This window comes from Nyctereutes procyonoides, unplaced genomic scaffold (assembly GCF_905146905.1).
Source record: "Nyctereutes procyonoides isolate TBG_1078 unplaced genomic scaffold, NYPRO_anot_genome, whole genome shotgun sequence".
Taxonomy (NCBI): Eukaryota; Metazoa; Chordata; class Mammalia; order Carnivora; family Canidae; genus Nyctereutes; species Nyctereutes procyonoides.
The window spans coordinates 30,129,784-30,155,213 of NW_026575160.1; the positions used below are offsets into that span (position 1 = coordinate 30,129,784).

General features: G+C 42.0%; 2 protein-coding genes across 2 annotated transcripts in view; one reads left to right on the forward strand and one right to left on the reverse strand.

The window, feature by feature from the left end:
* Positions 1-2,340: 2,340 nt before the first annotated feature.
* The window catches only part of CFTR (CF transmembrane conductance regulator), a 161,217-nt gene continuing 138,127 nt past the window's right edge, over positions 2,341-25,430 (forward strand). The window contains exon 1 of the mRNA XM_055314679.1: positions 2,341-2,413. Coding sequence (XP_055170654.1) covers positions 2,361-2,413 — 53 coding nt within the window. The 5' untranslated portion in view covers positions 2,341-2,360. The remainder of the gene's footprint in view (positions 2,414-25,430) is intronic.
* LOC129502847 (cytochrome c oxidase subunit 6B1) lies at positions 15,403-15,848 on the reverse strand. The gene has a single exon (XM_055314680.1). The coding sequence runs from the start codon at positions 15,806-15,808 to the stop codon at positions 15,548-15,550; it is 261 nt and encodes an 86-aa protein (XP_055170655.1). The 5' UTR covers positions 15,809-15,848; the 3' UTR covers positions 15,403-15,547.

The following is a 25,430-nucleotide window of genomic DNA, read 5'->3' on the forward strand; positions in this document are numbered from 1 at the left end:
ATTTATTCTTTCCAGAGGAAGGAGATGGATTGACAAATACTTGGGGTCTTTTCAAACCATATATCACCTGGTCAGTTTCTGCGTTCTTTGAGACTTGTTAATCCCTTTATTATCACTTGCTCTTTGGTAACAAAGAGGAACTGATTGCCAATTCATTTCAGAATGTGTGTATTATATTTGATGGGTCATACTAGCAAACAATAGAGTGGGAGTGGGGAAATGGATGCAGTGAGTTCATTCACATACCTGGGAAAAGTCAATAATGAAGACAGACAGAGCCGTAATTTGTATGTCATACTGGAGAGAGGAAAACACGGGTGCAGGATTTGAAGCAGGGATCACGAGTTAGAAACGCTGAAGTTCTTTCCTGGTATCTAACTCCATGCATTTTGGTTGTATCTTTGCTCCTATTTTCTCATACTGTTAAAATTTAGGATAATAGAGTTTAGATGTTTGTACAACCCACATTAATATAGAAAAAAGGTGACATTGAAATTCAAGCGGAGCTATGCAAATGTGCTGAATGCATTCATTAGTTTAAATGCGTGTACCTTTCTACTAGGGTGAAAGGCACCTTTTATTTGCACTGTACTCGGGTGACCACAAATCAACCGTCTTGTTAACTTACAAGTAGACACCCTTTCCTTAGTTGTGGAGGCAGTCAAGAGACCCACATTTTTACCCTCATTTTGGATACTTGAATTCACTGTGTCCTTGCTTCTACACAGCAGGATTCAGGACTCAATAAACCTGGGCTCTTTAAAAGCCATCATCCTGCAGGTGCACGGTCCACACACCCACACCTGCAGAGGCTTAGCTGCCCCCAGGCCCAGAGTGCAAGCCGGCGTCTCCGGCCCGGCCCGGGTCGGGTCGGGGTGAACCTCCCCTCAAAGCCTGGGTTCCCTCGGGTGTCTCAGGCACGACGTCTTGCTGCCAGAGACTAGGAAGTCCCTGGGGGGGGGGGGGCGGGCTGGTTCACACACCTGGGCTCATCCGCGCGGTCCCTAACACGCACCTGGAGCCTGCCTTCGGGACGCACGCGGGGCTGCAAAGGAGACCATGAAGCCAGTCCTGAGCGCGCCCGGGACCGAGCGGGGACGTCCCTCCCCCTGGGTCCCCCCGGGAGCGCGTGCGCCCCGGGGCTTGGGCCCGCACCTGGCGACCCGGTCCCCTCGGGCGGCCGCGGAAGCCCCCGGGGCCCCACCGCTGCATTTTGTCCCCGCTGCCGCGTGCACCTTGCGAGCGTCGCACGGACCCGGCGAGGCTCTCGGAAGAAGGGTGAGCGAGGGGGCTCGGGAGTGGGCGGCCGCGTGGCGCAGGGGGCGGCCCCGGGACCGACGGGCTCCCGCGGAGCGACGGGGACCCGACCCCGGACTGCGGCCGCCGCGGTAGGGATGCGGGGGGTGGGGGGTGGGGAGGGAGAGACCCGGAGCGGCGGGGGCGCACCGTAGGGACGCGGGCGGGGGTGGGGGAGGGAGGGACCCGGGGCGGCCGGGGCGCACGGTAGGGACGCGGGCGGGCGGGGGGGGGGTTGTGGAGGAAGGGAGAGACCTGGAGCGGCCGGGGCGCAGGGTAGGGACGCGGGACGGTGGTGGGGGCTGGTGGGGGCGGGAGGGAGACACCTGGAGCGGCCGGGGCGCAGGGCAGGGACGCGGGCGGGGGGGTGGAGGAAGGGAGAGACCTGGAGCGGCCGGGGTGCACCGTAGGGACGCGGGACAGGGGTGGGGGCTGCGGGGGGTTGGGAGGGAGACACCTGGAGCGGCGGGGGCGCAGGGTAGGGACGCGGGACAAGGGTGGGGGTTGGGGGGGAGTGTGGGGGGGAGAGACCCGGAGCTGCCGGGATGCGGGGGGCGGACCCCCTGCTGGACGGGCTCCCGCGGAGCGACGGGGACCCGACCCCGGACAGCGGCTGCCACGGTAGGGACGCGGGCGGGGGGCGGGAGGGAGAGACCCGGAGCGGGGCGCTCGGTAGGGACGCGGGGCGGGGTTGGGGCTGGAGGGGGGCGCGGGAGGGAGACACCTGGAGCGGCCCCGGCCCGGGGCGCAGGGCAGGGACGCGGGCGGGAGGGAGCGACCCGGAGCGGCCGCGCGCGCAGGTGGAGGAAGCGGCTCGGGCAAGTTGGGGGCCGGGCCGGGCGGCGCCCAGCTTTTAACCTGGGCGTTGGAGGCGGGGGAAGGAGCGAAAGCGAAGGGGAGGTGTGCGGGGCAGGGGTGGGGGGAGGCTGGCGGGCGGCAAATGACATCACGGCAGGTCAGAGAAAAAGGGGCGAGCAGCCCGCGGCGGCGGGGCGGGAGCAGGGCGCTTGGCAGCAGGAGCTCGCGCCCGGCCTGCCCGGCGGGGCCCGACGCGCGCGGAGACCATGCAGAGGTCGCCCCTGGAAAAGGCCAGCGTCCTCTCCAAACTTTTCTTCAGGTGAGGGGGCGTCCTGCTGAGTTTTGGAAGGACACGTGCCCGCGAAAGAAGAGGGTGTGTGTGTGGTCGCTGGGTTTTGGGGAAAGAGGAATAGCTTTTTTTTTTTTTTTTTTTTTTTTTTTTTTTTTTTTTTAAGATGCGCTGTCATTCATTGTTGTAAAGGAGGCTGGGGATGTTGGGAACAAAATAGAAGGCGTTGGGAGGAGGAGATTAAAGACCCACGGGAGCCAGTCGTCCGGATAGAGAGCTTCACCTTCACTTCGAAGGCTGAACTACTCGCAACTGGAAACTGTACTCTCAAGGCCCAGATGTACTACTGTGCAAGTGTTTTCTTAGTTTTTTCTAAGAAACTGATGAATTACAAACTTGTTGATAGGGGCACCTGGGTGGTTCGGTGGTTGAGCATCTGCCTTTGGCTCAGCGCGTGACCCTGGGGTCGCGGGAGCCTGCCTCTCCCTCTGCCTGTGTCTCTGCCTCTCTCTCTCTCTCTCTCTCTCTGTGTGTGTGTGTCTCATGAACAAATAAATCTCAAAAACAACCTGTTGATAACAAATACTTAAGTTTGGTCCCTTGTTTCGCCCACTTCGTGCCTTGAAACTTGGGTATCTTGTGGCCTGCCTATTCCAAGTGCCATGCTTGCATGTAGTAGGTGCTCAGAAAACATTTGTTGATTGAATATTGCACTTTTTCTTTACGGGAGACGGGTGAAGTGGGTAATATGAGCTTAAAGTTTTTCTTGTTATGATACTGAGTGAATCTAACACGTATTTGCCAGTATTCTATTATTCTTTTAAGGATGAAAACAAATCCTTTGAAATATCTGTCTTTAAAAAAGCCAATTCTACAAGTTATGCTTTTTTTTTTTTTCCAAGAAGGAGGGGAGGGGCAGAGGGAGAGGGAGAGAAAAATCTTAAACGGGAAACACCAGTCAGCACCTACCTAACCAGGAGCTGGATCCCAGACCCAGAGATCATGACCTGAGCCAAAATCAAGAGTCGAGTGCTCAACTAACTGAGCCACCGAGGCGCCCCTACAAGTCATACATTTTTAAAGGGCAGAGGAGGATCAGAATTATCATGGAAATGTGAAGTCATAGGACTAGATCCTGAAGTTATACACGACTGACATGTAATACATTATACTCTTATCCTACTTTGCATGTAATGAGCCATAAAAGCTTGCAAACTTCATCTAAGGATGTTTTTAAAAGTGGAATCTAAGTTCAGAGTCTTAGGCAAAGTGTAATTAGATGTAGCATTTTAAATTTGAAGTGTTCTTTGCATACTGTATCTACTTTGTTCCTGTTATACTTATGTGGATGAATGAATAGGTGCAGCTCTGTCATGGAATATTACTAGGCTCATAATTATCCAGTGAATCAGCATACTTAGGTATCAGAAAAGTCAAATATAAAAATGCCCACATGTGTGTGTGTGTGGGGGGGAAAGGTACTTTCATATTTTTCCATGTCTTCTCTGCATGTGCAGTAAGCGTGGATCTCAGGTGGTAAGGAATGGCCATTGGCCATTGAAGGAAAGTTCGTCCCTGTGGATAAGACAGAAGGGCTTCACTCCTTGGAATTACCTTTTGTACTTACGTTTTCAGCACCTTTTGTTACTCTGTCTATAAAAATTGGATGATCTGTCCATTTATTTTCCTAGTAATAAAGTCAGAATGCTAATTGGCATAAATCGTAGACTTTTTTAGTAGAGCATATTGAGGAACGTAAGTGCCAATCAGTCTAAAAATGCAGTTTTTAGAAAAATGAATATCCTAGGCCTACTTCTAATTGCTAAGGAACTTTTAATTAGCACATTGTTGATTTAAATTAGATTACTATTGATCTATTTTTTAATAGATCGTCTTATATAAGTTTTAGTATAGCTTAAAAAAATGCTTTGAGGTTGATTTGTTAAAAAAAAAAAATGTATTATAGGGATCCCTGGGTGGATCAGTGGTTTAATGCCTGCCTTTGGCCCAGGGCACAATCCTGGAGTCCTGGGATCGAGTCCCACGTCAGGATCCCGGCGTGGAGCCTGCTTCTCCCTCTGCCTGTGTCTCTGCCTCTTCTCTCTCTCTCTCTCTCTCTCATAAATAAATAAATCTTTAAAAATATATTATAATGGCTACTACATTTGTTAAGAACATACTCATTCCTCTTCTCCAAACTATTTCATAATCAATTGCTCTAAGAAGAGGTGTATTTTAAAAAGTTAAGTTTCTACTATTTATGAGAAAGACAATCACCTAAAATAGCAGTGATTATAAACTTTCTTCTTGGTTTTAATTCTAAAGGGGTAAGAAATTTATTTTCTGCATTGACCACTACTGCTTCGTGGTCAAGGGTGTTAGGCTTTGGATTCAGACTGTTGTGATTCAGAGTGTTTAGATTGAGCTGTGTGACCTGAGGCAAGTCCCTTAACATATCTGTGTTTGCATGGCTTGACCTTTACAACTAGAGACTAATAGGACCTATGTCATTGGGGTTAATCTGTTGAGAAAATGCATGTGAAGCGGTTAGCCCAGTAAATTTTAGCTATTATTATTATTATTTATTATTATATTTTTACATTCATTACCATACCAAGTACTCTGTTTATATAAGATCCTCAATTCATCTTTATTGAATAAAATTTTATGACTATCTGTCTGTAAGATTATGGGCCTGGATGAGAATTTAATTCAGGTAAAATCTCATCTATCATGGCCTTACTAGATATATGAGGGGGGAAAAGTCATATGTTTATATCACAAATTGTTAAATACCTTAGAATTTAACTTTCTGGACATAACCCCTTTAGTTTCGAAGTAAAACTATCATGGCCTGGGTTATAGGTTATATTAAATCTGTCACTGTTTAGGTTTTATTATTGGAAAAGCTAATAAAGTTTGGGATAATTTTAAGTACTTTCCTAATTTTGCATGGGCTTCACATCAAGTTCAAAATTTGAAAGACATCTGAAGCCTTGAATACCTTGGATTTTAGTCATGGCATCCATACCAGGAGTCTAGATCAATGCTTCAAGAATTGTCAGAACCCCACGGAATCTACGTGCCACAGATTCTTACAAAACTGGATGGGGTTCCTGATAAGCTCCGCAGAGAAGTCTCAAATAGGATCAAAGAGTCACTACAGTACTATTAGGATCTAAGGCCAAGAATTGCATAAATCTCTGCTTAATAAGATCATTTAAGATACTTTTATAACTACTAAACACAAAGTGATGAGAGGTTTTTACACAAACTAGATTTATGTATTAGAATGGGTGTGGCGAATCAAAACAGCTATCAATGAAAACCAAACTCCTTCTAAACATCCTGCCTCTGATCAAAATATTTTTGGATTCTTTTTCGGAAATTACCTTTAAACACGGTATGTACGTTTCTTCTCATGGGGAGCTAGTGGCTTCATTGCTTGTAGTCAGAACTTGCATTAGGTTATTAGTCCTATTACCCAGATTGATCACTTGAACTTCTAAATGACTTTTGACTGTATCTTGAAATCAAATCTGCCCTGTAGAGTGTAGATTCTTCATCATAATTTGCTTTGTTAACAGCCTAGTGCTACTTAAGTTTAGGTATTATCATTCAAAAACATGTATTGCAAGCTTAAAAGACATTTCCTAATGAAGAGAAACATTAAGTGCTTTTTTTTTTTTAAACATTAAGTGCTTTGGGATCCCTGGGTGGCGCAGCGGTTTAGCGCCTGCCTTTGGCCCAGGGCGCGATCCTGGAGACCCGGGATCGAATCCCACGTCGGGCTCCCGGTGCATGGAGCTTGCTTCTCCCCCTGCCTGTGTCTCTGCCTCTCTCTCTCTCTCTCTCTCTCTCTCTCTGTGACTGTCATAAATAAATAAATAAATAAATAAATAAATAAATAAATAAATAAATAAATAAAATTAAAAAAAAAACATTAAGTGCTTTGAGCAACAGAAGCATAATTACAATAAGCTTATAATGAAAGAACCATAAAGATCACAGTTTTGAAGAGGACCACCCTTGTTTGATCATACAAGTTATGGCACATTGTAAAAAAATCCATGGCGGTGATTTTGTATTTACATTGTGCTACTCGTTTGTAAGGCATGAGGAAATCTAAAATCATGGCAGAGTCATAAATATCTCTGCAGTTTGTTGGCAGGCATTCATAGAATTGCTGCTGAGAAAGACCACTCGGCCACTCAAACAAGGGTCTAGTCCTGTCCTGGTCAGTACGCAGGCACTGTGTCAGGTGTGTGTCTCGGACGAGGCTGGGCCTATCCAAACCAAAAGAACTAGAGATGCATGAAACAAAAGGCCAGTAGGAGATGCACAACTCCTCTCGAGATGTCCCGCTGCCAAAGGGGTCGGAGTACCAGGAGTCCGTTTAGTCAGTGAACCGATGTCATCCAGTGAGGACAGCGCAGGGTTTCCTCCTCTGCCGTGGCTTTGTCTCCTGTAGAACCGAAGGAGACCACCCGCGGAACACACACCCCTTTCTCTTGGACAGCGTGGCCTGAGCACTGACAGATGTTGACTCCTACAGCGGTCCCAACCTGGAAACATGTCAGTCTTGATTGGCTTTAACTTTCACCGTTCTAAGATGATCTCTTTGGCATGATGTGGCTGAAATCGAACTTATGTATATTTTAATATATAAAGTATATGTATATATAATTAAATTTCTTTTAGTAGATATATATATGTAAAATATATGTATATATAATTAATTTTTTTTTTAGTCAGTTTTGCTAGTTTAAAAAATTTCCTCCTTGGTTTTGAACTATTTCAATAGTTCAAATTAGTACTTACTTGACAGTCCAGAGGTATTCTTAAAATACTTAAAAACACATGGCACAGATGGGTTAGCTTCAATGCTCAATTCTTTGTTAAACAGGAAGTGGAATCTATGTTTCTTAGCCCTTTCATCAATATTTTATGTTTGATGCGACAATCAAAATACCCTGTGGAGCCAGCTGGTACACTAGGGAAATCATGGTTTTCCAGTTTTCCGGTTCTGTTTTGTGGGAGGAAGTAGGACTTAGTATGGTAATTGTCAACGCATAAATGCTCAAACTTGTTTAAAAGGCCCTTCCACGAGCACCCCTATAAGATGTATCATTATTGTTCCTGTCGTTTCACAGGAACCTGTAATTTCGGTGGGATAGAGCTGCCATGTAAGTATAGGATTGCAGAACCACCAGGGAAGGGTGTTAACCGTTTAGCAGGCAGCTATATGTTGTTTGTCAAACTTTTAAAAACACCTCTGACTCAGCAGCAATTTTGGCAATTTTGATTCCACTGATTCCTGACGCATCCGTGTAGAGCACATCCCTGGAACAAAATCCCTGGGATGCCCTGAGGTCAAGAGGGGAAAACAGTATGACGGAGGTCTGGCTGCGGGGCCTGACTGAAGGTTAACGCATCACCCACGTTCAGTGCCTCATGGCAAAGCACAACATTGCCATCTCAGGTGCTCCTCACCTCACCAGCTCCCCCAGTACTGACCTGCTAGTTGTTTGAGAGGCAAATTAGCATTGCAAAGTGGCTTAACTATTGAGCTTTGTGTTGGCAAGGACCTTAGGCTTCTTTTAGCAAGAAACCTGTAAAAATTCAATCAGGTGCCCTGGTGTAGAGAAGGAATAGATTTCTTATGGGCTCTGAGCAAGCTGGCTTTCGCAGCTGTTTCCCAGGGGCAAGGCTTGTCCAGGTCGCAGCTCCATGGGCCTATTCCTGTCTTTTGACATCAGTGACTCCCAAAATTGTAAAGCCCTGGATGTCAGGGCCTTCTCGGGCTCGTTTAATACAGTATTCAGACCATAGCAAGACTCCTGCATGTGCTGGTTTAATAAATATTTCTTTGTGATGATCATGATTCTGTGGTGATCAACCTGAGAGGCTTATAGGTATTGTAGAATGATGACATTCAGCTGTTTTGCAATGTGCCATCATTCTGATAAGACTTTTATTTTTTTGTTTTTTAGATTTTTATTTATTTATTCTTTCATGAGAGACACAGGGGGAGAGAGAGAGAGAGAGAGAGAGGCAGAGACACAGTTAGAGGGAGAAGCAGGCTCCATGCAGGGAGCCTGACACGGGACTCGATCCCAGGTCCCCAGGATCATGCCCTGGGCTGAAGGTGGCGCTAAACCGCTGAGCCACCCGGGCTGCCCTCTGATAAGACTTAATTCTCAGAATAATTATTTTGTCAAATTTTTCTTGTGTCCCCTTATGGCCAGGTCTTATCCTTCCTGAGAAAGCTTATTTGCTAATCCCTTGCTCATGGGATCTAAAGAAATGATTTAAAGGTTTCTGCTAAGTTCTTAGAATTCTCAGTCCTGGAACGGGGCTTTACTGTGATAAAATCAGAGAAGTCTCCCATAGGTTGCTGCAAGGAGCTGAACCAGAGCTGTACTTCCTCTATAGGTGATGACTCAGGGCAGCTTGGAATTCCCTAATTCATTTATTTGCCACCTTCTATATTCTACGCAGGGCAACTAATAAAGTCGAGATGGGCAAGAAAGAAATTGGTGCTGCCTTTGTGGAATGAATTCTCTGAAACCCAGAGTCTCAGGGGCTTTTAGAAACACTCCATGGGCCATCAAATCTAGTCGAAGTCTGGCTAAGGAAGGCCTGCTGGAGAAGTGCCTCATGAGTGGACACCTAAAGGAGATTGCCCGTAGAGGCCTGGGATGGGTTAGGAAAAATGTAAACACGGGAGCAGCAGATTTTGTGTAGGACTGGCAGCAAGAGGGAGCATGACACCTTCAAAGAATTCAGAAATGTTCCCTGTGACTGGAGCATGCGGTGTAGGACAGATTTGTGGGAGATGGGTCTGAAACTCTAGCCAGGGCCCAATTATAAGGGGCTCGGTGAGCTTCATTTGGGCTTTGTCATATTGGAAGTGAAAAGCCATGGATTTCGAGCAGAGGAGTGACACGACCAGTTCAAAGCTGTTGTAGTTTTGCCAAGGGAACGGTGAGCTGTAGGGGTAGAAAGATGAATTTGAAAGACAGTTTTTTGTGGGGGGCCCAGGCTGGCTCAGGCAGTAGACTGTATGACTCTTGATTTCAAGGTCATGAGTTCTAGCCCCATGTTGGGTGTGTAGAGATTACTTAAAAGTAAAAAAAATCTTAAAAAGACATTTGGGAGTGGGAGTGGGATTGGCAACTGATTAGATGTGGAAGGTGAAGGAGAGAGAAGCATCGAGGATAAGGTCTAGATGTGCTGACTTGGGTGACAGGGTGGGTGACGGTGACGTTGGCTGGGTGAGGAGTTTGGGAGGAGACTTGGGGGTGGGAGTGGGGGCCTGGCACTTCTCTTTAAGTAAAAGAGGAAATGATGCGTACGGCCCAAGGCCAGGTAATGCGGTTGTTTGAAAATATATTAAAGTGAGAGGTGAAATGAAGATGTCTGAGTGACAGGATTCTAAATACTGCCTTCACCCTGTTCATTGAAGTCCAGGGTGGTGTTCAGGGAAGGATTTAAAGTGGCTACTTGTTTGGCTTTATTGTGCTATGGAGTCACCTTGAGAGTGTCAGGAATAAGCAGCTGCTATTCTAGGGATGGCACAAGTTAAGATCTACTTTGTAATTCTACTTGACAGCCTCCCACTACCTCCCAGACCTCCAAACCCACCAAATCAGGTGGGGTCTGCAGTGCCCCCACCTCCTCGGAACTTCACTTCTCTCACAGTGGGTTTTACACCTCGGAGTTCTAGGATAGAGACATTCAAGGAGGTATGAAAATCTCGGGGCTGCAGGTACTGTCTGCGGTGACTGAATAAATAAAAGCACACCTACTAGCCTGAAATATTTTGTGTGTGTGTGTGTGTGTGTGTGTTTGCGCGCTAACAAAAGATTCTCATTCTGGAAGAGATTAGGTATCATTGTTTCATGTTAAAACTTTGAGTCTGTTAAAACACACAAGAGTTCTTTTTCTCAGCACTACCTACTGAGCTTCTACCCGGCATCGCACCCCGCCCCGCAAATGCCTAGTGATGTTCTTAACTTTAAGGTTTTTTTTTTTTAAAGATTTTATTTATTTATTCATGAGGGACACAGAGAGAGGGAGAGACACAGGGAGAGGGAGAAGCAGGCTCCTTGCAAGGAGCCCAATGTGGGACTCGATCCCAGACCCCGGGATCATGACCTGAGCCGAAGGCAGATGCTCAACCATTGAGCCCCTTAACTTTAAGTTCTTAATTTGAAAGAGACCCACAAATTTCATCTGGTACCAGTCAGATCAGTAGGTGAAAATTAAGCTGAAAAGGTAGAAGCCCGGAGGTCTGACAACTGTGTTTAGAGGAATTCAAAGCCCAGTCTGGAGCCCAGTTGGTTGTGGGAGCAACAAGAGATCGAGTCTCTTGCTAGTGAGGGTTACCAGTCCTACTTCTAGAGGCAGCATATGGGAGAAACTATTCAGAAGTTCTTGTACGTTTATTTTAAACATCTCTGTGAACTTTGGAAAATAAAGCTACTAAGAAAGCTTTACTTTTTAAACCCAGGTTCATTGCTATGTCCTATTGTTTTTATTTATTATTTTTTTCCTTTTAAGTAGGCTCTACGTCTATCACAGAGCCCAGTGCAGGGCCCATTGGGGAGCTTGAACTCATGACCCTGAGATCAAGACCTGGGCCAAAATCAAGAGTCTGAAACCTAACCAACTGAGCTATCCAGGTGCCCCAAATTCATTGCTATACTTTAGATCAGAGTTTCGCAAACTTTTTCTGTAAAGGGCCAGATAGTAAATATTTTCAACGCTGTGGGCCATGTGGCTTCTGCCATTGTGGGAAAGCAGCCAGAGACAATATGCAAACAAATGGGCATGGCTGTGTTCCAATAAAACTGCATTTATGGGCACTGTATGGGAATTTCAGATAGTTTTCACATACAGTTTTCACCAGTGAGACATAAATCAGCCACAAATATTCTTTTTTAAAAAGTCTATTGCAATAAGCTTCAAAATATGCAGCTTTAAAATTGCTTAAAGACCTATAGAAGAAAAAAATAAAACAAAAAAAGACCTAGGAGAAATTTTCAAGGCTCATGTGCAATTCACACTATTGTTATTCAGTATTTGGGTAATTTTAAAAGGAAGTGAAGCAAACGTGCAAAATGGACTTTTCCGAAGAGAAAAATAGTAGCTTGAAAGCTGCTAATTTCTCAGAGGAGTTTTGTCTCATAGGGACCTATTGACCATAGGGACTTCTTGACGTCCTGTTTGCATATGCACCTTTTGACGTGTCCTTCAAGGCAGACACCCTTATTCTTTTTTTTTTTTTTTTTTGTACCAAGCATCTCTCTGACTCCTTGGCTGAGGAGGCCCATAAAATATACTTGTTGAATTGAATAAAACTGGACTAATTTAGTTTATGGGTATGCTTCTAAAATTTATTTATTTATATTTTTAAGACTTTATTCATGAGAGAGAGAGAGAAAGAGAGAGAGAGGAGCAGAGACACAGGCAGGGGGGGAAGCAGGCTCCATGCCGGGAGCCCGACACGGGACTTGATTCTGGGACTCCAGGATCACGCCCTGGGCCAAAGGCAGGCACTAAACCGCTGAGCCACCCAGGGATTCTTAAAATTTATTTTTTGATGGAAATGTTTAATTCTGAATAAAAAATCAGTTTTACCAAATCCATGTGTTCTAAAGTATAACATAAAATAGGAAAATAAGTTTCTTTTGCTTTCTTGTGTAATGTACAGGACGTCATAGGGAAATTCCAGCTTAGCATGCTATCATTTTTCTTTGGAAGATCGATGATAAACAACTTTGCCATAGATAGACTTTCCACCCCGAAATATTTTTCTCTTCAGATCTCATGTGAGTATTCAGGATGCCTGATAGTTTGATTTTAAACCAGATTGTCAAAACGATTATTTCCAAAATTGTTTCCTAAACGTATGTACCATATTTCGTCTTTTAAAAAAAGAGGACCTTTAATTTCATTTTAGTCTTGGATCTCTGAGTACATTTTTCGATAAAATAATAAGTAGGCTGATGAAATATTTAGTACCAAAAACACTCCTACTCTTCAACTGAAAGATAGAGTTGACTTCTATAAACTCACATTAGCATCTTTTCCCGTTTCTAATATAATAGGGTTACTCTCTTTTTTCCAGAAATGTCAGCACATCACTTGTATGTATGCACTGTGAATGAATGAAAGTACACAATGCAGATAAATCCCCCATGGGTTAATTTGACTATGGAGTCAATTGGGACCAACATCATTAAACAGACATTAGATATTTACATAAATCAGGTAATTCAGAGAATAAAATATAGAAAGAGAGAGAGAGAGGTGCAAACCAAGAAACAGACTCATCACTATAGAGAACAAAGTGATGGTTACCAGAAGGGAGGTGGGTGGAGGGATGGGTTAAAAAGTGATGGAGATTAAGGAGAGCACTTGCATGAGCACAGGGTGATGTATGGAATCATTGAATCACTATATTGTACAGTGGAAATGAATATGACAGTGTATTAACTAACTGGAATTTAAAAATTTAATATATACATATCCATATATCTATGATGAGATCCAAAATTTTATTCATGTACTAAAGAGTTTATAAACTGATGAAATTAAAGCTCAAAAATAGCCATCCCAATAACAAGAGAACTAAGTTCTATGTAATGGAATTTTATTAGAATCACTACAAAATGAACTCATTAATGTAAAAGTAATGACTTTAAAATGCATATGTGATTTTCAGTCATTCATTCATGAACACATACTTGCATTTATTTAACATAAATATTGAGTGTCTGGTATGTTCCAGGAATATAGTACTTTGAAAACTTAGACCACATATCAAAACTTATTATACATTCTAATTATTCTTCTTTTACTAGAATTTTTATGTTAATATTTTTAAAGATGCAATTTTTTTTCTTCCTTTGGAGCACAGAGGCCATTATACGCCTATAGATTTTTCCCTTGCCCATTTTAATGAAGGGAACTTATTTTTATTGATTTATAAAATAGACTGAAGATCATCTAATAAAATTAACTTGAAGTCAACAATTCCTTGACAATAAAAATTTTTTGATGCATTTTTTAAAATAAATTTTTTTTCTATGAAATATAAATATAAGGTGATTATATTTAGAAATACGTATCAGATTTTCTTTAAAGATTTTATTTATTTGACAGAGCAAGAGAGCACAAGCAGGGGGAGTGGCAGAGGGAGAGGGAGAAGCATTTGGGCTCTTTTTTTTTTTGGTCTCTCTGTCTTTAAAGGGACCTTGGGATCATCACCTGAGCCCAAAGCAGATGCTTAACCGACTGAGCCCCCCAGGTGTCCCTGGGTATATTAGATTTAATCCTTGAACAGTCAGTCTTTGGATCCCTTGAGATACTAATTTGGTAATTTTGCCGCCTTTTTGAACTCATTAAAAACTTGCTGATTCAGTTGCTTTTTAAAAAGAGTTTATTTATTTATTTGAGAGGGTGAGCACACACGTACCTGCATGTGCAGGGTTGGGAGGAGCAGAGGGGGTGGGAGAGGGAAAGGGAGAGGATCCCAAGCAGGTTCTGGAGCTCAGTCTCAGAACCCCGAGATCATGACCCGAGGGAAACCAAGAGTCAGAAGATGCTTAACTGACTGAGCCACCTGGGTGCCCCTGATTCAATTGTTTTTGCTGCTGTTAGGGTAGCGACACAACTTGCGTCTTCCCCAAGACACACTCTGTTACTCTGGCTGCTATTATTGCAGAATAGAGTCAAATTCTGGATCTGTTTAAGTTACGGTGAAAAAACCAATGAGCCACCAAATCTCTGCTTCTGGAAATTTGATTAAAATTTAGTTATTCTGTTTAAAGGGAAATCTAGCTAGAAACAGGATAAAGAAATTCTTTAGGTAAATACATATGCTCTGAAAATTAGGAGCCTCTTCATAATTAACAATATTTGTGTAGCTTTAGAGAAGCACTTCTCAAACTGGCCTGCCAACTACCTGCTTTAAAAATAGTGATATATTAGGGATCCCTGGGTGGCGCAGCGGTTTAGCGCCTGCCTTTGGCCCAGGGCGCGATCCTGGAGACCCGGGATCGAATCCCACGTCGGGCTCCCGGTGCATGGGGCCTGCTTCTCCTCTGCCTGTGTCTCTGCTCTCTCTCTCTCTCTCTCTGTGTGTGACTATCATAATAAAAAAAAATTAAAAAAATAAATGTTTAAAAAAATAAAAAAAATAGTGATATATTAATTATTAAATCAATTATGAATTAATTATTAAGTAAACTTAAGATATATATATGTATATATCATATGCATTCGATATATATATCACATCAAAATGCAGATTCTTAGATCCTGCTCCATCCTTACTAGGTCAAAATCTCTGGGAGAGGACAACCACATTTTTTTTTTTTCAACATTCCAAGTGATTCTTTTTGCCTACTAAAATCTGGGAGAATGGGTTAAAAGGGCCCAACTACTGCTTCTCAACTGTAGTAAAAGATTGAAAAACTACAGATTTGAGGACAAATGACAGGATTCCAACACATAATCATAAAGTGGGGGAGATGGAAGTGATTCCATCTTCTCCCAGTTCCAGGAACCTTCTCTCTCCCAATATTCCTCATTTCCTTTTTCTTTCTTAGTGTGTCCAGGGAAGAGGATTTTGAAAGTTTACCATTTTTTTTTCAGTAAATTAACAATAGAAACATAGATATAGTTTAATATGCCACCAAATTTGAAATTTTCTCTTATGTACTTCTTGAAATCTGTACTTTGGTCTCCCACTACCTGCTAACTGCCACGTACCAGGGATTGTCTATATCACCTCAGTGAATTCTTCAATTCCAAACAGATTCTACATCTAAGAATTATGTGGTTTAGAAAGATTATGAAGAGTCACCCAGCTAGTTTCTGTGAAGTCAAGATATGTATTTATATTGGTCTAAATCCAGAGCTCTGCTCTTAACTAATACATCACACTATCCAAAAGCCTAGAATGGAGTTGGTGAATTTTATGATTTCACTCGATTCTTTTTTTTTTTTTTTTTTTTACACTTTTCCAACGAGTATTTATTATTAGTTAAGCCATGATTCAGGATCCCAGGGTGGGGATCACCATGTACCCAGGTCCCCCTTCACCACCCTGGGAGAAGGATGGAGGACAGAGGAGAGGTGGGTGGAGCCAGTTCAGATCTTCCCAGGAAATGTGCCTTCTGCCCGGCGGTCATCCCAGGCCGACACCCAGGATATGGGGCAGAGGGACTTGTACACTCGCCGGTACCATTCGCACACGGAGACATCACCCCCTTTAGCAGTCATTGCCTTCTCACAGCGGTGGAAGTCCAGGTAGTTCTGCCAGCAGTTCCTAGTCTGGTTCTGGTTGGGGAAGCGGCTGTCAAAAGGGGCAGTCTGGTAGTTCTTGATTTTGGACTTGATGTCTTCTGCCATGGTGCGGACTCTGAAGACACCCCTGCAGCACCTCGCAGCTCAATGTTCACTCGATTCTTATATAGATTTTCTTAACATTCTTGTCTCTGAAATGTATTGTTTTTGATACAAGCATTAGAAACAGTATCATTTATTTTATTTATTTATTTATTTATTTATTTATTTATTTATTTATTTATTTTAAACAGTATCATTTAAATAAGGGGTCAGACTCTGTCCTTGGAAGTGCCAGAAGCAAGCCCTCCCACTTAGGTCCATGTGACAAGCTGCTTGTTGTTGGAGGTAGGGGGATGAGGAAGAGAGGAGGGGGGAGGGGGAAAGGGCACTGTCTTATCTTAGGTTAATGAGGTCTTTCTGTTGAAGAATGAAAGATGTGGTCAGCGGAAACTCATGCCAATAGCCAACCATTGTCACGCGGGAATAGCTCGGTTGTACCAAACCAGCAGGCACTTTTTATCTTATCCTGATTCGTTTTATCTAGGTCCTAGCCATCACCCCTCATTTTTTCCCCCAAATCTACCTTCCTGTTATTTTCCACTTCATCAAAGCTACTGCCTTAGGCTTTTTGTTGGAGGTTTGGCATTCACTCCTTCCATTACCGACTTCAGCCCTCAGCTGAGTTCCAGATTCAGTCACTGCAGTGTACCCCTCACCCCCACTTGCCCTCGTGGGGGTACTGCTGTGATCACCAGTTCCTAGATGGTCATCATTTTTGTCTTCTGTTTCTTATGTTTACTCTTACTCTATTTCTTGGGACTGAAGCAAGAGGCAGAGTCACCTGTCAGATGGTGACGTTTGACATTTTGTATATGTATCTCAGGTTTTCCTAGCTGCAGTGGTTTTCACAACTTTTTTTTTTTTGAAAACAATAGTTTCATCAGTGAATCCCAATTTCCAAATGACATCTTCCTTTTTTTTTTTCAAATGACATCTTCCATGGAACTGCAATATATGCAAATAAAAATGACGATGTAAGACAATAGGTCTTCCATAAATACAGAGATATAGGTGATGTCTTGCTCCCAAGTAAGGGCTGAAATGATTATCGAACATTTATGCACTGTTTTCTTGGTCCTATATGTTTGCCTTTTCCACAGTGTTGCATTTCTGAAATCGAGATGCCTCTTATAACTGATGTCAAAGGAAACTTGTCAGCCACCAGGCCCAGGAATGAACTGTAGTCGGGAAACTTGGCAATGAAAAAAAAAAAAAAAAAAAAAGGAAACTTGGCAATGTATTGAAGGTACAAGGAAGGTACAATTCCTGTGACCTCAGTTGAATTATTTGCACCCAGGTGCACCTCCCAAGATTGACTTAACTTAAATTTAGTTTCTTGCTTGAAATTTCTTGAGAAAGATTACTCTGTGATCTAGTTTTGAAAGAAGGAAACAGTTAATATTTAGTGTGAAGTTTGTCAGCCTAGACTCTGTAATAAAAGTAGAAGTTGCCCAAGCTCAGCACTTCACTGGGCCTTGAATTCATACTGCCTGTTCCGTAAGTGAATGTGTTATGGATGCAGCTTGTTACTGTCACCCTGTTCATAGCTGTGAAGAGCCATGAGTGAGTCACAAGAGTATTTTTGATCTGAATATGAAGAAAGCTTAGAAGAAAACTTTAATTATGATGCTAATGAGAAAGTGGTAGGTAATAGTGTGAATAAGTGTGTAATTATTGGAGATTTCTTTTAAAAAAAACCTCCATTTTTAAGGTAGTGTTTCTTTTTTGAAAAGGCTGGAACTAAATTGATGCTGACTTTTATAATCAGTGTCACTGTACTGTTGTGTAAACATGATAAAGTATTGTAAAACCATGATGATATCTGATGTGGCTTGTTAGCATTCTCTGGAGATTGCACAATTCTTTTATGCAGGGATGAGATCTTGTGTGAGCAGGAATGCCAGAGATATGGTGGGTTGGTAACTGAGCTTGGTCCATGTGTATCTGCAGTGACACACTCTCTCATAAAGTGTGGAAATAACCAATGACACATTGTAATGTTTTTAAATCTGTGTGAAGAAATAGAAAAATAAATGAATCTGTGTGAAGAAATGTCAGGGGAACCTTTCCTATGCAGTGGACACTAAATGAGTTAGCCTGACTGTCCAGGAAAATGTTTGGATGAATCCAGTATGCTAAAATGTTCATACAATACATGTAAAAAGGTGTGATGTTTTTAATTCCTATTTTTTTTAAAGATTTTATTTATTTATTCATCAGAAACAGAGAGGAGAGAGAGAGAGAGGCAGAGATGCAGGCAGAGGGAGAAGCAGGCTCCATGCAGGGAGCCCGATGTGGGACTCGATCCCGGGTCTCCAGGATCACGTTCTGGGCTGAAGGCGGTGCTAAACTGCTGAGCCACCCGGGCTGCCCAATTCCTATTTTTAAAACAGTAAAACATGCTTAAAAATATTGACATCTCAGATCCAAAGTTGCTAAGCTCCTTAAAGTACCTCTGAGGAACAGTAGGTGGTAGGGCCCACAGTTTGAGAACCATGAGCTGGTTTTCCCTCCATATTGGTTGTTCTTGACCTTTCCTTGAATTCCTTAGTTCATCCACTCTATACTCTGAGAAAATAGTCTCACATTCCACTTTGTGTCTAATCCTCATTGTCAACTCCTAGGTGGCAATATTGTAGTGGAAGATGTACTTTGGAATTAGACAAACCTGGCTGGAATCCTTACTTTGTGACTTATTAACAGTATGATCTGGGAAAATTTACTTATCTTCCAGTGATGGCATTATGCTCCTCAGTACAGTCAGTTATCCTCATTTAACACAGCTCAGCATTATAATGATATCCAACAGTCACTGAGCATTTACTATGTGTATTAGTCAAGTCCTCAGAGAAACAGACCAATAGGATATATATACACATGATTTATTCTATGAATTGGCTCCCATGATTAGAAAGGCTGGTAAGTGCAAAGTCTGCAGAGTGGGCCAGCAGGCTGGGGACCCAGGAAAGCTCATGTTCCCATTTTATTCCGAAGGCAGTACACTGGAGGATTCTTTCTTGCTTCGGGAGGTCAGCCTTTTGTTCTATTCAGGCCGTCAACTGACTGTATGAGGCCCACCAGTGTTATGAAGGGAAATCTGCTTTATCCGAAGAAGTTCATGGTTTATATATAGATCATATCCAAAAACATCCTCTAAGTTAACACATTAAATTAAGTACTGTCCATGTATTAAATGACAGCAAGTAATGCCAGATACAGAGCAGTTCTGTAATAAGTGGTAAATACCATCATCAGCATGATTATTATAATTTATCCTTTTTCATCTTCACTACCAAGCTCTTAAAAAACACCTCTCTTCTCTAAATTTAACCCTTCTCTTTTGTGAACTAAGCCCAGTGAATTCTCTGAATTATGGAGATCACATTCCCCCAAATGCCCCTGTCTGATTTTACATCTGCAGCCTGTGCTTTGCCATTGGTTTTTATCTCCAACTTTTAACCTTATTTTAAATCTTTTAGAGTTATCGCCATTGTTCAGTTGTCCCTCTGCATGCATTGTCCTAATATAGAGTTTTTCTGTTGTGGGGGCTCAGCATATTAGTTTGCTAGAGCTGCTGTAACAAAGCACCAAAAACTGAGTGGCTTAAACCGCAGATGTTTACTGTCTTACAGTTCTGAATTCACAAAGTCCAAGATCAGGGTGTCAGCAAGTTTGGTTTCTTCTGAGGCCGGGAAGGAGAATCTGTTCCATGCCTCTCTCCTGGTGATTTGCCAGCACTCTTTGACTTGCAGAGGCCTCACTTTGATCTGTGCTCTCATCTTCACATGGCGTTCTCTTGGTGTCTCCACCTGTGTCCAAATCCCCTTTTTTAAATAAGGGTCCCGGTCATATTGGGTTAGAGCCCACTCTAAATGAGCTCCTTTTAACATAATCACCTCTGTAAAGATCCTATCACCAAATAAGGTCGTGTCCAGAGGTGCTGAGAGTTAGGATACCAACATCTCTTTTTGTAGGGGGAGTACAATTTAATTCCTAATAGTAATAGTGTTCAGAAGTAGAATGAAATATAGAAGCAATTTGAAACTGTAAAGTAGAATACATATAAGGCGTTATGCATGTTCATGAACCTTTTAAAAAGCTATGCGTATCACATCTCTACGGTACAGAAGTAACATGGATACGATGCAGAAGATGTCAGGTGCCATGATATGGGGATTGGCAAGGAGTGTAGAATAAATGAGACCATTTGCTCTTGAGGAGAATGAAGAATTACTTTTCATTTGTAAAATTTTGGTGCATCTCTATTAAGAATAAGTAGAATGAAGGTCAGACATTTGGAAGAATGTTTTGGGAAAGCAGGGTGTTAAATATAAAAATATTGTGTTGAGGGGAATTAAACAATCGTGGCTAGAAACTTCAAGATTATTGAAGTTCTTGACTCAGAAATGTTATTCAAGGATGATCGCTGAGTAAGCCCTAATACTTGTGGGTTTATCATACGAGGGTATAGACACCTCGATAGACTTGAAAAATGTTTTGACTTCGTTTTTGCCTTTTAATCCATTTGAATAAGAGTACTGGCTGAACAACACATATTTGCAATCATATCAGTGTCCTCAGATGGGCCATGAACATGCCATCTTTGAGTAGTCAACATAATTAACTTATTCTGTCTGTTGTCCCGAGCGCTGGAGAAGACAATGGAGATGTATATTTATATTACATTGTTCAAGAAGTTAATCTTATAAGACAAGTAAACTAGCAAACTGATTGTAATGTGCTGATATTAATTTAACAGTTTTGAAAATAATTGAGTGACAGTGATGTGCCATGCTGGGTGATATGTGCAGGGGAGACCGCAGTAAAATAAAAGAGCTATAAGGCATTTGCCCTAGTGGAGCTTACAGTCCACTATGTTTGGAGAACATGGGGGATTTTGGACAAGTAAATAGACACTTTGTGACTATGGCTCAAGTGGAGGAAGTACAGGTGAGAATGAAGCACACAGGAAGAAAATTATACCCGGATTGAAGAGAGGCTCACGTATACATAATTTATATGCAATTATTTCAGTGCATTTGAGATTTCTTGGAAATAGAGGTCAGATTTTATTTCAAGGCATCTATATTTCTCTAGGGTAACCTGGCACCTAGTTGGTATTGGTACAAAACCAAAGAATACCCTGCTAGATGATGGGACTAGGGGAATCCTTTTAAAGAATTAAGATCCCCCTTATTACCAGTGGTTTCATCCAGTGGGAACTCCTGCAGAGTTCAAAAGGAAGAGAATCCGGCTCGATATTTCCTTTAAAGTTCATTTTCCTAAAGTGTTTGTGGAACCAAGAGATCATGACATTTTCAGATCGCAGTAATTCTTAGATGCCTATAAAATGACTTTCACTAAATATCATGATTTGTGTTAGGATTTCTGTTTTCAATGACCCGATTGGAAAGGTGACCATTTGGAACTCTTCAGTTGCTTATTAGGATGAGTTAATAACTCAGTCATCTATTGTTGTTGTGTTTTACTGTTGGGGGGAAAGAAGCTACTTAGGGTGTTTATGGATTTTCATTTACCCATGGTGTCACTTATATGATTAAAGATGTAAATATTAAGTGAAGGGGATTTAAAGTAAGGCTCTTAGAGAGTTTTATTTCCTTGGTCAACCTTGAGCTGCTGGCTGTCTCCATGCCCTGCCTCTGTCGTGCTTCTTTTTTTCTGGAATTCACAGTGGCAAAGGGTGAGGGTACAGCCACCTCTATCTCCTCCTCCCTGCACCTCTCAGGAGTTTTATGGTCAGTGTCCCTTCCAGTAACATCAAGTCTCCAAGAACATAAGAAATAGCATTAGCATTGCTCTACAACCTTCGAAACAGGATCTGAAACTTACGATCTTGAATCATGCAATGTGTCACCAAAGGGAGAAGAAATAGGATGCTGAATTTACCTTCCAATGCTATAATTTGCAATTTGCTTTCTAAGGGTGAAATAATGGCAATAGAAGAACAAAATGGGTCAAAATGCCTCCAAGAACCAAATTCCACATACAGTTTGAAGATGGGAAAAATCATCTGAAGCTGGGAGGTCTGAATCCAATGCTATGCTACTCTGTGCATCATCCTGAGAAGTAATCATGAGTAACAGTAGGGTAGCACTGTAAGAAAGCAGACAGCATAAATAAAGTGAAGAGAGGGTTAAGATAAATGAGAAAAATTCTAAAATTTGACCGACCATGTATCTGGTTAGATGACTTCAAGTGGGATCCTTGAGACCAACTTTATCATGACTGAATTTTTAAAAAAATCATCAACTTTGTTTCCCTATGCCGCATGTTTCAGTGTGGCCCTGGGAGTATTAGCTGTTAATGGGCTTTTTCTTAGAACTTTTCCAAGGAGGCCTCCAACCTCCATTTTACCATTCGATCTATCAAGCAAAATAAACAAATAAATAAACGTCTTTGGATAAACAACTGGGTGGAATCACCCTGTATTTTATTTTTTTTAATTTTGGGAGAAGTTTCATCAAGGCAGTAAGTAGTGAGTGGATTTCAGAGAGGATTTAATAAGTAGTGATGTTCGTGGACACATAGTGAGGGACCAGCAAGTGATTTGGAGGTTGAAGGTCAGGAGAGTTAGCTTCTGCTCTGCCTATGGTGGCCTAGACCAAATAGATCCCCAACTCCACAGCCCAGAGCTTCTCAGAGGACTACTGGCCCCAGGAGAGGCGTGTCATCTGCATATTATGAGAAACTCTTTAATGGGAAAAGTCAAGTACCTTTGATTCCAGATGTTGAGTTAACTCTAGAATGAAAACCAGGACCCGGAAAGGATGTGGATATTTGAAGCATTCTGGAGACTGTTTACTTTGGGTCCTAGTCATGATGTCCAAACAAAGAGCTTCAATGTTGAAGGATGCAGGGTTCTAGAAAAAGAGAGGGAATCATACTAGATAAATGGGATAATTATAAAACAAATACCAGCAAAGTTAAATCATTATACCATGTGTGTGATGTCCTTAGTCTGTCATTCCTGTGAAGTATGTGTTGCTCCTACCTTAGCGAGAAGGACACAGAACTCGTTTTCCTTCTTTGCCTCTCAGCTCCCACTGGGCATCCTTGGAACCGCTTCTCTGCTCTGTTCTCCAGAGTGCAGTTGTCTAAAATAACAGTAATAGTGGTGAGGTTCTGACAGTCACACAAGTTTCTCTCTGTGAGCTTTTACAAATGCCAGCCAGTAACCCAGTGGCTTTTCTACCATAAAATCTTAAGGCCAATCCATTTCCCCGCTTCCTTATTTTCTTGGTTCCAAATCTATTTCTTACTGCCAATGGAAATAAAACCCAGAAATTAGAGAGTGGTGGTGTCATTTGTCTTTCTTAGTAAAGAGCTCCTAAAAGTGAACTTACAGAGGATACAGCAATTTTATAGCGCAGTTAAATCATCCTATCTTTCTAGCCGGTTGTTCCAGCTGCAATAAAATTTGTGGCTTTTATTGGTGGCTTCGTGCCCAGATAGAATAAAAAGCAAACAAAAACCATGGAATACCACTCTGAAGCTGCTTTTTCAAAAGTACATGGGCATGGGCTCTAAATCACAGTGCTTTGTTTCTTCTTTGTTATCTTTCAAGATGGGTGGGAATTCTCCAACCATTGCTTGTTGTCTCCCAACTGCTTGAGTCCCTGAAATCCAAGTCACATGGGCAAATTAGGTAGAAATGGTACAAATGGTTTTTCGCCCATGGTACCCATTCCTCAGTTTCTTTACACTGTTAATGCCGTGATCACTCTTATCTGTATTTATGGTGGGTACAGCTCTGAGTGCCTTGCTTGGAGGAGGGGGGGTTCAGGAAATAAGTGATCCGCATGACTTACGATGCATGATCCTCTCATGGGAAGGGGTGCTAATCACTTGCAGGGGCCGCCCAAGCACAAATCCATTTGAAAGGGCTTAAAGTGTCAAAGTCACCATAATAAGAACTTACATTTCACGGTTCGAGGAATAAAATAAAATAAAATGTGGGAGAACTTTCCAAAATCGACACTGACAGTCAATTTCTGTGTGTCATTTGTCTTAATACCAGCTTTAGTAGCTATAATTCACATATCAAACCATTTACCCATTTAAAATATTCAATTCCCTGGTTTGGGCAGGTTGGGGAACTCTCACTATCAATATGAGAATACTTTCATCACTCAGAAAAGAAACTCCATACCCATGAGCCGTCCTTCCCCGCCCTAGACAGCTGCTCATCTGCTTTGTGAGTCTGTAGGTTTGCCTGTCCTGGGCATTTCTGTAAGCGGAACAATGTAGTTTTTGTGACTTTGTTCACTTAATGTGAAGTTCTCGGGCTTCATCCATGTGTCCAGTAAATCATTTTTTTTTATCACCGAGTAATATTCTAGTTGAGGAATACCCATTTGTCTGTTCAGCAGTTGATATTTGGATTATTATTATTTCTACTTTTTTTGCCTGTTGTAAAAAATGCCGCCATGAACATTTGTGTACAAGTTTTGGCACAGACATATGTTTTCATTTCTCTTGGGCATGTACCAGCAAGTGGAATTGCTGGATCATAGGGTAACTTTAGATTTCATATTTTGAGGAACTTTAGGGCTTTTTCAAAGTGCCTGCCTCATTTTACATCCCCACCATAGGATGTAAAATGAAGGTTCTAGTTTTTCCACATCTTTTTCAACACTTAGTATTACCTGTCTTTTTTTTTTTTATTATAACCATTCTAGGAGGTGTGACATGGATTCTCATTGTGGCTTTGATTTACATTTCCCCAATGGCTAATGAGCTTGAGAATCCTTTCATTTGCTTTTGTATATCTTTTTTTTTTTTTTTTTTTTGGAGAAATATCTATTCAGATACTTTGCTTCTGGCTAAATTGAGTTGTCTTTTTTTGAATTATGAGAGGCCCTAAATACTCCAGGTAAAACTCTTTTTTATCAGGTATATGATTTGTAAAAATTTTCTCCAAATCTTTGGACTATTTTTTTGCTTTCTTGACAGTGTCCTTTGAGACATAAAAAGTGTTTGACTTTTATGAAGTCCAGTTAACTTTTATCTACCGTTACTTGTTCTTTTGGTGTTCTATATAAGTGTATGCAGTTGGTGCTAATATGGCACATTTGATACGAGGGTAGGTTTGGTGTCATATCTTATTTTTTAATTCAATCTTCTGTGGGAAAATTATTTTAGCTTCCTCAGACTAAGTTACTCATCTGTAGGTGGGAGATAATACTAAGACTTATGAATTGTTGTGGGGGTTCAGATGACATAATGTATATGAAATCCCTAGCGTTTTGCAGGGCTGCAGTAAAACCCTATTGATGTTAGCTGTTACTATTGTTATAATCCCAGTAATAATAAACTCCAGTGCTCTGAAAATTAAACTGAAGCCAAGCGATTTCTTAGATGAGGAAGCATGTAATAAGGGGCATTTGTACTACTTTATAGACCATATTGAATTTGGCTCCCATGAAAACCAGGTAAAGTAGTCATGGTAATCGTTCTATCAGGAGCTTCAGCTGAGAGAGCCAGAGCCTTTTCCAAGGTCACATGACTGGGAAATGATAGAGACAGGGTGAGACCTGGAGTTGTCTTTTCTTTTTAAAATCACTCATTCAGTTTTTTCAGTGACAGATTTGTAGTAAGAGTCAGG

What these genes read in the sequence shown, in the direction of transcription:
- LOC129502847 (XM_055314680.1), bottom strand. Translation starts at nt 15,808, where the DNA reads ATGGCAGAAGACATCAAGTCCAAAATCAAGAACTACCAGACTGCCCCT.